The sequence below is a fragment of the Hippocampus zosterae genome, chromosome 12 (genome assembly GCF_025434085.1).
Source record: "Hippocampus zosterae strain Florida chromosome 12, ASM2543408v3, whole genome shotgun sequence".
Lineage (NCBI taxonomy): Eukaryota > Metazoa > Chordata > Actinopteri > Syngnathiformes > Syngnathidae > Hippocampus > Hippocampus zosterae.
The window spans coordinates 203,914-213,870 of NC_067462.1; the positions used below are offsets into that span (position 1 = coordinate 203,914).

General features: G+C 54.7%; 1 protein-coding gene across 3 annotated transcripts in view; it reads right to left on the minus strand.

Annotated features, from left to right (window-relative positions):
- LOC127611436 (titin-like) overlaps positions 1 to 8,415 on the minus strand; it is a 125,113-nt gene extending 116,698 nt beyond the window's left edge. For all 3 annotated transcript variants that reach the window (XM_052081959.1, XM_052081960.1, XM_052081958.1), the window contains exons 1-14: positions 8,239 to 8,415; positions 6,453 to 6,569; positions 5,819 to 6,022; positions 4,934 to 5,221; positions 4,507 to 4,586; positions 4,159 to 4,391; positions 3,452 to 3,605; positions 3,133 to 3,198; positions 2,801 to 3,062; positions 2,560 to 2,614; positions 2,277 to 2,480; positions 1,553 to 1,695; positions 846 to 982; positions 133 to 360 (exon numbers count right to left, since the gene is read on the minus strand). In XM_052081959.1, coding sequence (XP_051937919.1) covers positions 133 to 360; positions 846 to 982; positions 1,553 to 1,695; positions 2,277 to 2,480; positions 2,560 to 2,614; positions 2,801 to 3,062; positions 3,133 to 3,198; positions 3,452 to 3,605; positions 4,159 to 4,391; positions 4,507 to 4,586; positions 4,934 to 5,221; positions 5,819 to 6,022; positions 6,453 to 6,543 — 2,145 coding nt within the window. In that variant the 5' untranslated portion in view covers positions 6,544 to 6,569; positions 8,239 to 8,415. The remainder of the gene's footprint in view (positions 1 to 132; positions 361 to 845; positions 983 to 1,552; positions 1,696 to 2,276; positions 2,481 to 2,559; positions 2,615 to 2,800; positions 3,063 to 3,132; positions 3,199 to 3,451; positions 3,606 to 4,158; positions 4,392 to 4,506; positions 4,587 to 4,933; positions 5,222 to 5,818; positions 6,023 to 6,452; positions 6,570 to 8,238) is intronic.
- Positions 8,416 to 9,957: the final 1,542 nt, after the last annotated feature.

The following is a 9,957-nucleotide window of genomic DNA, read 5'->3' on the forward strand; positions in this document are numbered from 1 at the left end:
AATGACCGCCAACGTATGGCAGTCATTCGTCATTGCCTGCCCCCGAATCAAAAGGATTTCTTGAGTGCAACTCTTTTGCTCCTCAGGTTGAAGTTTGCGATCGAAGCGGACGGCAAAAAAATGGTCGCTCACCTTGGGCGCCGGCACTCCGAGCATCCTGCAGTGGAAGGTGACGCCCATTCCCTCCACGACGCGGTAGTTTTTCAGCAGCGTGTCAAAGGTGGGCGCCATGGCCTCGTAGTCTGCGCAAATCTCCGTCCACTCGCCGTCCTGCGCCAGCAGCTCTTCGTAAGAGATCCTCAGGATACTCAGCTCAATCTCCTGCATGATGTGCCGCTCGATGAGAGACAGCTGGAAATCCTGCGTGCCAAAATAGAGAAAGGAAAAAAAAAAAGAAGACGGTGAGGCCATAGGAAAACCTCTGCGATCAACTCCCGGTCCAATTGCCTTCATTTCACCAGACGACATTCGGGGTTGGGGGGGGGGGGACAAAAGTGCTCCTCCGTTCTTTAGGAGTACGGGACAGACATCCGTTATCTATCCGTTACCCAAGCCGCTTTTCCTCAGGAGGGTCGCGAGCGTGCTGGGGCCTCTTTCCCGGCTGCCTTGGGGCTGTAGGCAGGGTACGCCCTCAAATGGTTGCCAAAGTCGGGGCGGGACGAAGGCCGGCCGCGATCCGTACGGTCGGATCACTGGCCGTCCCCGCGGAAACCACGACAATTCACATGCGTCACACCGATGAGGCGCGTCTACCTCCCTCCCCCCTCCTCTTCCAAATGAAACTAGACTGGGAATGACTCTCCTTGAATGGCAGCCAAGCGCAAATGACAAGTGAACCCGCCTACCTCTCCAGAGATAAGCGCGGCGCTCATCTTGTCCCTTACGCTCATGGCGGGGGCAACGTCTCCGACCAGGGGCTCCGGCGCTTCGACAGCCATCTGAGAGCTGGCCTCCTGTTTCTTCACATAGGCTTCATATTCATCTGAAGGGCAGACATTTCACAAGCTTCAGTTGCGACCGACGCCGTCTCGTCCGTGCGGATCGTCGCTCATCCGGCCGGCGCGCTCGTCACCAAAACGTTGAGTGGGAGCGACTGGACCAAAGTGGCCGCTCGACTCAAACGTGAGATGTGCCCTTCCAATTTATGTCCGTGGTTGCGACGGTCACAACAAGGGCAAGGCTCGACGGGGGTGTTCCAAGAAACTAGAAAGGCACCGAGGGAGCTTCGTGCCGTGACTTTGTGGTGGTCCCTTGCTTACGGCGAGCCAAAGATCGGCCCCACGCCGAGGCTAAGCCGGCCGCGACGGAGCCATTTTTCCAGCGGGCGGCTCACCGGCCGCTCGGTATGGAAACGACTCGTTCGCCGGCCTCGCCCGGCGGCGGGGCCGGTCGAACGACCGCGACGATCGCAAGGCCTCGGGGCGACGGCGAGGGACACCCTGCAAATTTTGAATGTCGAGCAGTCTTTTGGACGAGACGCGTTCCGCAAAGGGGAAGGGTCGGCTTGGCAAAAGTCAACCTGAGGCCAACGCGCTTTGGCTCCGGGACAGACCTTCCTCCAGCAGCCTGGCGGTGGCGGACGCCTCTCCGAGCCGGTTCCTGGCAAGGACGCAGTATTCTCCGGCGTCGTCGGCAAAAGTCATGGACATGAGCAGCTGGCAAACGCCGCTCTCCTTCTGGGAGGCAACTTGGTATCTGCAAGAAGACACTTGCCGTCGGGTCACGCCGCTCACACTGACCGCGGGGCGGCTTTGCGTCAACGTCGTCGCGGAAGTCTATGAGTGGTCGTTCCCGAATATATTCTTGACGTCGACTCGTAGCTTTTGGCTCTACGGTTGAATCATGACTTCCGAGTCAAACGCCTTTCGTGACAGACTCCACTTTGGAATGTTCGGGTTCGAGACATGGGCCTCGAAAGGCTTACGGCAGTCCAATGAAGCAAAACAACCCAATTTCAATTTGAAGAAGTGGAAAGAGAACAATTCCATTCCAATTGAGTTTAATCAGAGCGCCAACTTTCAAATCATTTGAAAAATTCCTTTCTGAAGTTGTTATCCACCGCCGCGGATTGCAACTTTGAATTCAAATGGGGAGAAAATGAGAATGAATGCACATTTTAAACCGAAAAAAATGGAAACGAGATCCAAAGCGAGAAGGGCAGCGTTGCGATCCCTCAGGTCCTTTTGGGTGTCATTTTTTGCTCCGCGTTTGTTCTCCACAACGAGGTTTGACGGTGAAAGGTCAGCCCTCGCAAATTGACTTGAGCGAAGACCAACCTGTATCCGCCGGTGAGCGGGACGCCGCCCTTCTTCCAGATGACGTGCGGCGCGGGGCTCCCCCCGACTTGGCATTCAAAGACCACGCTCGTTCCCTCGACCAGCTTCTGGACGCCGGGAGTCTTGACGAAGAAAGGAGCGACGGCGCGGGACTCGGGCTCAACCGCGCTCACCTGGGACACGCTTTCTTCTTCTTGGGAGACTCTGCAGAAACATTTCATGTTGCGACTCGGCACCGCAGAAGCGCCCGGGCGTCCGAGCCACCTCGTGGCCATCAACTCACAGTTTCTCTTCCGCTTCCTCTGGGACGTCCTCTCGGCTCTCCGTGTCCTCGGACACTGAAAGGCAAAGTCTCCATGAGAACCGAGCGATGCAGGTGTCACCTCGTCTGTTCACAAAGGCATAGCGAGCACGACCGCGTTCCCAGGCAACATTTGGGGGCGAACCGGGCTCGAATGGCGCACGCGGATTGTTCCTGATTTCAGCGAGATGAACAATGGTGACTCGACCGTGGATGGACTGACCCTGGACCAGGAGGTAGCAGGAAGTGCTGAGGGTTCCGGCCTGGTTGGTGGCGGTGCACGTGAAGCGGCCACTGTCCTCGGCGAAGGCCTCGCGGATCAACAGGCGGGCGCGGCCGTCGCGGTCGTAGTCGATCTGGAAGTCCACCGAGCTCTCGATCTCGTAGTCCTCTCGGAACCACATGATGACGGGGGCGGGCTGGCCGCCGATCTGGCACTCCAGCGTCACGCACTCGCCTTCCGTAACGGTTGTGTTCTTCAAAGCCTGAAAAGAGAAACCGTCACCGCCGATTTCAAGTGCCGGCGACGGACGTCGGCGCGGCCGCTTAACTCACGGAAACCAAGACGGGCGGGAGCACCCCGTCGCCAGGGGCAGTTGCGGCATCTTCTTCTTCCTGCAGCTGTTTGGGAGACAAAGAAATGCAACATTGCGATGCCACTTCTTCCAACGTATTGGACAACTTTTGATTGGTTTCCCCGGTTTTTGTAACCGGCGTCATTTGTCGGACTGGGTCCGCTCTTCTGCATTTTTGTAAAAGACGCCCGCCCATCTGAGTCCGACTCTTTCAATCATGAAGCCCCCCTCCAAAATTGCACCTCAACCCGTGAAAACGAGATGCACACGAGACATCGCGTTGTAAACTTTTCCTTCACCTGCGTGATGCCGATGAGCTGCTGTTCCCGGTCCAACTGAGCCACGCCGCCGCCGCCGTAGTCGGCCTCAGTCAGGAAGCCCGCCTGCTTCCAGGGAGGAAGGACATCGGAGCCGCCGCCCAGCTGGAGCGTGCCCATCGGGGACACGACGACTCTGAAAGAGAGAGTCGCGCTCGGATGAGTGCCGCGCTCGCCCAAACGCACAACTTTTGACCCGCCGCGCAGGGATGGATGCGGCGCGACTCGGCCCGACTGGACGATTCGCAAATTCGAGTGGCCGGCTGACCCTTCCTTGCGCATCCGCGGCCTCGGTGCTATCGAGACCCCCGGTCTGCTTGTCACGAAACAACCGCTCACCTTTTCAGGCTCTTGCGGCCTTCCGCGACCGCCCTCGAATAAATCAGGAGTGTTCTTTCGCTACTTCTAATGCACTTACAAATTTGGAAGTTGACAGTACGGACTAACATCACGGATAAAGTTGTTGTTTGTATGCCGCGACATACTACTTGGCTCACATTGGAAACATCGTTCACACCTTCTAGACGACAGATTGCCTTGGCGTGGGAAAATCTGGACCCGATGTGCCAAAAAAGTCCGATTAACCTGGTCAAATCGGTCCTTCCGCTCTCTGTCGCGCTGACTCCTAAATACTGGCTCTCGAATCATTTACGGCGGCCAACCCGAATCTAATAATCTTTTAGCCTTACCCGCCGGGTGCGGACACGGGTGCGGACACGGGTGCTTTGACGTGTCTGACAGGCGATGGCGACTGCTGCCGCCCCACCGTCACTTTGGCGACGGCCGACGGCGCAGTGGGCGTCAAGCTTGCGGCTTGGAGAACCGCTCTGGATGCGGATTTGTGGGCCAGGAGCTCCGCCACCTCCGCGCCCTCCGCCTGCATCTCCAGAGTGGCCGTGCTCGGTAAACTGGCATCCATGCTCTGGGGGGAAGGGACATTTATGCAAAATGAAAAAGAGAGGCCTTTTCCGATTTCCCAAGACCTGATTGAAACTGGAAAGACTGTAAGACGCAGAGTTCGGAATGAGTTTCTGTACCTGCTCTACTCTGGTCTGATGACTCATCTGTGAAGTGGAAACCAGGGTCTTGGTTTTCTTGGCCGGGACGACTTCCTCGCCTGCGTGTCCACAAAACGGTCCAAGGTTTAAAAGCGAAACCCCGCCGTTCCCGTGGCGTAGGTGTAGGAGTAGGTCTGCACATTTGACTGCGCTTTGAATTTTTTTCTTATCGGGGTCGCAAGTAAGCAGGAACCTGTCCCGGGTAACCGAAAGTGGGAGGTGGGCTTTGGTCATCGGCCAATCACAGGGCACAAATTAGGGAGAAAGCGAAAGCCCGCACAGGAAGGCCAGAGCCTCGACTTCGCTCCAGAAGCCAAGATGGCAAACGTTCTTTGGAGTAGTGTAAGTTTTTCCCGCTTTGAACAAACACTTAGCTGAGCGCAAGACCGATCACCGTGACGCTCACCGTGAACCAGCAGCTCGGCGGTGGATGTGGCTCGCCCGCTGCTGTTGATGGCCACCACCGAGTACGACCCGGAGTCTTCCGGGAAGGCCTCGGCGATCAGCAGACTGTACGCGTCTCCATCCCGGACGATTGTGAAGTCGGCCGAGCTCTGAATCTCGGCTCCTTCTCGGTAGAACGTGACGGCGGGCGGCGGGATGCCGGTGACTCGGACGCCGAGTCTCACCTGACTGCCCTGCCGCACGATGGAGCTCTGGAGTCTCTGAAGAAAACCGGGAGGCGAGGTCTCCGCTGCGCAGAGACAAATTGCAAACAGGCGTGTTCGATTTGCAAGACCCGCACGAGTCTTACCGCTATCCCCGCGGCGGGCGGCTTTAAAAGCCTTGGGCCGACCTGGGGACTTTAGGGGAACGAGCAGTTCAAAACTACCTGACAGGAGACATCAAGTCACTATGACTATGACTTCAAGACTGAAGATAAGGAGAAAAGACTACGTGAGGTCTTGTGAGGGACGTGACGCAAGTCCGAGGAGTTAAAGACTAACTGAGGACTTGACGCATCACTCGGCCAGAGGGTAAAAGACCTGTTGACGTTTTGAAGGGAACGACGAGTCAAAGACTACACCAAGTGGGGGAAGGAACATCGATGAGGTCAGAGGCTTCTTCATAGCTCCTGAGGTGTTGAAGGGAACACTGACTAGTTCAGAGGAGTAAAAGGCTACCTGGGGTCTTAAAAGAGAAGTTGAGAAGTTGAAAAGACTTGGTTTTGAGGGCAATGGCGAGTTTAAGACCGGCTGAGGAGCGAGGGGAATGTCAACTATGTCACAGGTGGTTTCAGAACACCCAAAGCCTTGAAAGGGAAGAGGACTGGGTCCAGACCGGCTCTCACCTGTAACGACCAGTTCGGCTGTGCTGGTGGCTTGTCCGGCTCCGTTGGTGGCCCGGACGGAAAACCTCCCGCCGTGCGCGGCGTCGACGGCGTCGATGCTCAGAACAGCGTGGCCGTCGCTGAACGAGATCTGAACGCCTGGCAACGCGGCGGCAGAGAGAACCTGGCCGTCCCGAAACCACGACACCTCGGGAACCGGCGCGCCTGGAGGGCAGATGGAGTCTGGACTCAGGTGGCGCTCTGTCATTTGGAAAGTAGCGTTTCATGGTCTGCTGGGCTTTCGTACGTTGAATGCCGCTGAGCGTTTGCGCCCACGTTGCTTTGTCTGATTTTGCGATTCCAACGTCAGGTCTTGAAACCCAAGCGGAACTTAGTTTGCACATTAAATGGGACCCCTCGGCCCCTTATCGTTTCCCCTTCCGGCCAAGTGAAACCCACAAAAACAACAATTCGCTTGGAATGATGCAACTACAAATCACTGAATGGAATCGACAAACGGTGCATTCGTGGAAAGTGGCTTCCACTTCCCCACCCCACAACGGGGCGCTAATCCAACGCGGGACATTTGTCTGGTACAGTTCAGGCCTCCCTAAAGATTGATTTGCGCGGGACGGTGGGGACGGACGGCTCTTACCGCTCACTTGCGCCTGGAACGAGGCGGCACTACCCTCCAGTGCCACCACGCTCTGAAGCGGCTGCGTGAAAGTCGGCGCCTGTGTCGACATCCTCTTCGTTTTCTTGGCTTTGCGGCCTGTCGGTCGGCAAAAAGACAAAGAGCTTTGGACACTTTTGCAAAAAGTTCCGTCATTTGCCAGGCTATTTTGGGGTTGACGCCATGCGAACGTTTCCTTTTTTCACATTATGATTACTTGCAATGATTTTAGATGTACAGCAGGGGTCACTATTGACTGACCGACACAGTATCAACAGTTTGTGTCATGTGTCAATACGCTACTTGAGGTATCATCTGCCCATCACTACTCTGAAGCTCAATCAGCTGTTCAACTCCCTGCGAATGCCCCCTCGATCTCCAATTCTTGGTTTCAGGTCGGCACCTTTACACTTCAAAGTCATTTGCTCACACCACTGGTCACCCCCCCCTCCCTTTTTTATTGGGGGGGGGGCTGTTACTGTTGCAATACTAATAAGTATGACAAGGATTGTTGTGGATACTAAGTGTCATGAATTGTGGAAGTTCAATCACTGCTGATATGAACGGATTCAATGGACAACAAACAGGCAGTGGTCATCATAAAGAAGTCTGCTAGCACCTCCTAGTGGACAGTGTGAGAATAAGCCTTTTCAATCTCGCCACACGAACTTTGGTTTTCGTCAGACCCGAATCGTTGTCAGTCCTTTGCTGGCTGACTAGCGCGACAGCTGACACCAGCGATCCACCACCCCCCTGCTCTCCCTCCCGCACGCACACACACACGATGCTGAGGCTGTTATAAATAGTTGGAGGGGCCGGGCGAGAGGTGACGGGCGGCGGCAGCTGAAGGGGGCCACAGACATCAATACGACTCGGAAAGGAATACAACACGCACACACTCGATTTGTGTGTGTATATTTCCACTTGAGCGCACACGCGCAACGAATCATCTATAAGTTGGAAGTTGTAGGTCGCCAAGAGCAGCGGCACGTGTTGAGAAGGATTTGGAAAACGCCCGCTTCTGAGGCCAGATGACGTCACTTCCGGTTAGCTTGTCAGAGCGTGACAAATTCTTCAAGGGCGGGTCCTACGTTATGGATCCTTTGTGGACCAAGAATGCCTCACCCACGTTTGTCAGGTTTTTTTTCTTTGTTTAAGGAATGCCCGGGATATCGGTCAGAATAAGAAACGGCGTGATGAACGCGCCGGGATGTTCAAATCGATTCGAGACCTCGGGCAAGTTTTGGACGGCCGACTGACACGCCCCGCCCCTTTGCAACGCCCACATCATTTTCCTATCCCGTCCATCTTCATCGCGGTTGACTTTGGTACACCCCGGACTGGTCGCCGTCTGATCGTGAGGCCCGAATAGACTTTGGAGCCTCGGTGCCACCTCGGGTCCGCGAGGCCTACACGGTCGCGAGGTTGGAAGCCTGGCGAGAGGCCGTCCGTCGATTCCGCTCCGTCGGATCGGGTTGAGCTGCGCGCACTTGGAAAGGGTCAAGTGGCGCGCGGTCCAAATCCAAAGGAGGCCGCAACGCCGCCCAAAATAGATTTTGGATTGACAGGAAGCATGTGCGGCACATATCTGCGGGAGGGTAGGGGGGGAGCGCTCAAGTGACGATTCCCTTAAAAAGCCATGGGCCCCCGGCTCCCTCCCTCAACGCGGCTATTTTGGGGTTTTGTCAAAGTCGTCGCACGCCGCGAGCACCGAATTCGCCAAACTTTACGAAACAAGATGTGAAATTGCGGCGGGCCGGGCACTCACGTGAAAGGCCGCCCGCTGGCGTCGGGACGGAGCCCCCCGATGAAGCCGAGCAGCTTCCCGATGGTCCCGCTTTGTCCTCAAAGACGGGCCGCTTGCAGGATGCCCCCCGAAAAAGACAAAACTACACACCCGTGTAGTCCTCCAGCCGAGGCGGGCCGGGAATGAAAACTGCTCAGGGGGGGCCGCGCTCACACTCACCTTCTTATACCGGGAGGGGAGGGGATGGGAGGGCGAGGGAGGGGAGGCGCACTGTGCCCCCCCCCCCCCCTCCAACCCGAGACTTGTTATTGGTCGAGCTGATGTGCAGGAGAGCATCATGGGATTTGGAAGCCACAACTTATTCAAGGCCAAAATGCCCCCCACCCACCCAATTGATGAATTACACTCACATTTCGCAGATACAGACGATGAGATGAAGCGACGCATGCAGGAAAGCGCCGCTCCATCTCCGGACCTCCAGAATGGCAGCGCTTTTGCCCCGAATATTGGAGGAAGTGCAGCAACAGTGTTTTCAGGTCGTCATGTGTTCAGCAATGACTTGACTCGTTTTTTTTTTTTTTTGTCACGGACAAACTTCAGCTCATTGTTCACAAAGTGAAAGTGGCTGAGATGAACGAATATAATTTGCAAGTCAATGTCTTGTGTGTGCCTCGCTAAATCTTCACTCGTGGCCCTAAATGTCCAAAGTTCGGGGCCCCCGTGGCTCGCCGCAGTCCCCTAGAGCAACGTTTTTCAATCTTTTTCGAGCCGGGGCACATTTCTTTCATTGAAAAGTCCCGCGGCACAGCACTACCTGAAAATGTGAAGAAAAAAAAAAGCTTATTTGAACAATGAAGTGTTCTATTGTAAGCGTTTTTTTAACTTTGAAAACGAACGCGATATCATAACACATTGAATAGGAATAATGTTTGGTGCGTTCATTTTAATGGCAAGTAAAATCTCGTCAATTTGAACTCGAACTTGCTCAGGGTGGGATTTTTTTTCTGTCTGACAGCCGCTTCTTTCTCTCCAGCAATATTGTCCCAATTGCTTTCTCTCTCGAAAAAGAAAAGATTTCACCCAGTTTCGTCGCTTGTACTTCTATTTGCACACACTACCACAGCTATTCCAATTCAAACGAACCGCGGTTCATTTTTATTTTGGTTGGGGGAATCGACGTATAACGTTCACCGCCCGGTCGTTTCGCCACGATCATGGATTAGCATTAGCATTAGCGTCGCTTCTCGCAGCAGCATTGTTATTGTGGAGCGGTGAATGGCGGGATTGGCTGGACACCTGTCACTCACTGAATTCATTCCAAATGAAAGCTCCATTTCGTTGTAACTTCTCAAGCCGGGGGGAGTGAAGCATTCCTCGACAAGATTTAACAAGATATTTGGGGGGGGGGGGGGGTCATATGATGTAGGCGGGAACGGCGGGGGTGTCTGGCTTGACTGCTATCAACCAAGTTGACTGACATTTTCCTCCTTCCTTTATCCTTTATTTGTCCCGCATCGGGGAAATTTACAGCCTCCAGCAGCAAGAATGTGGGTAGAAAGAAAAAAGAAGAAAAAAATTGAAAATTCAATTGATGAGAAGTGTCAACTACTCTCGATTGGATCATTTCACACGTTCCTGCTTTCAAGCGTAGCAAAAATAAAGCAATCAATACACCCACCTTCAAAGTCTTCTACTCTGAATTGACCCGAATGAATGACGAGGAAGCGGTAAACAAGAGAC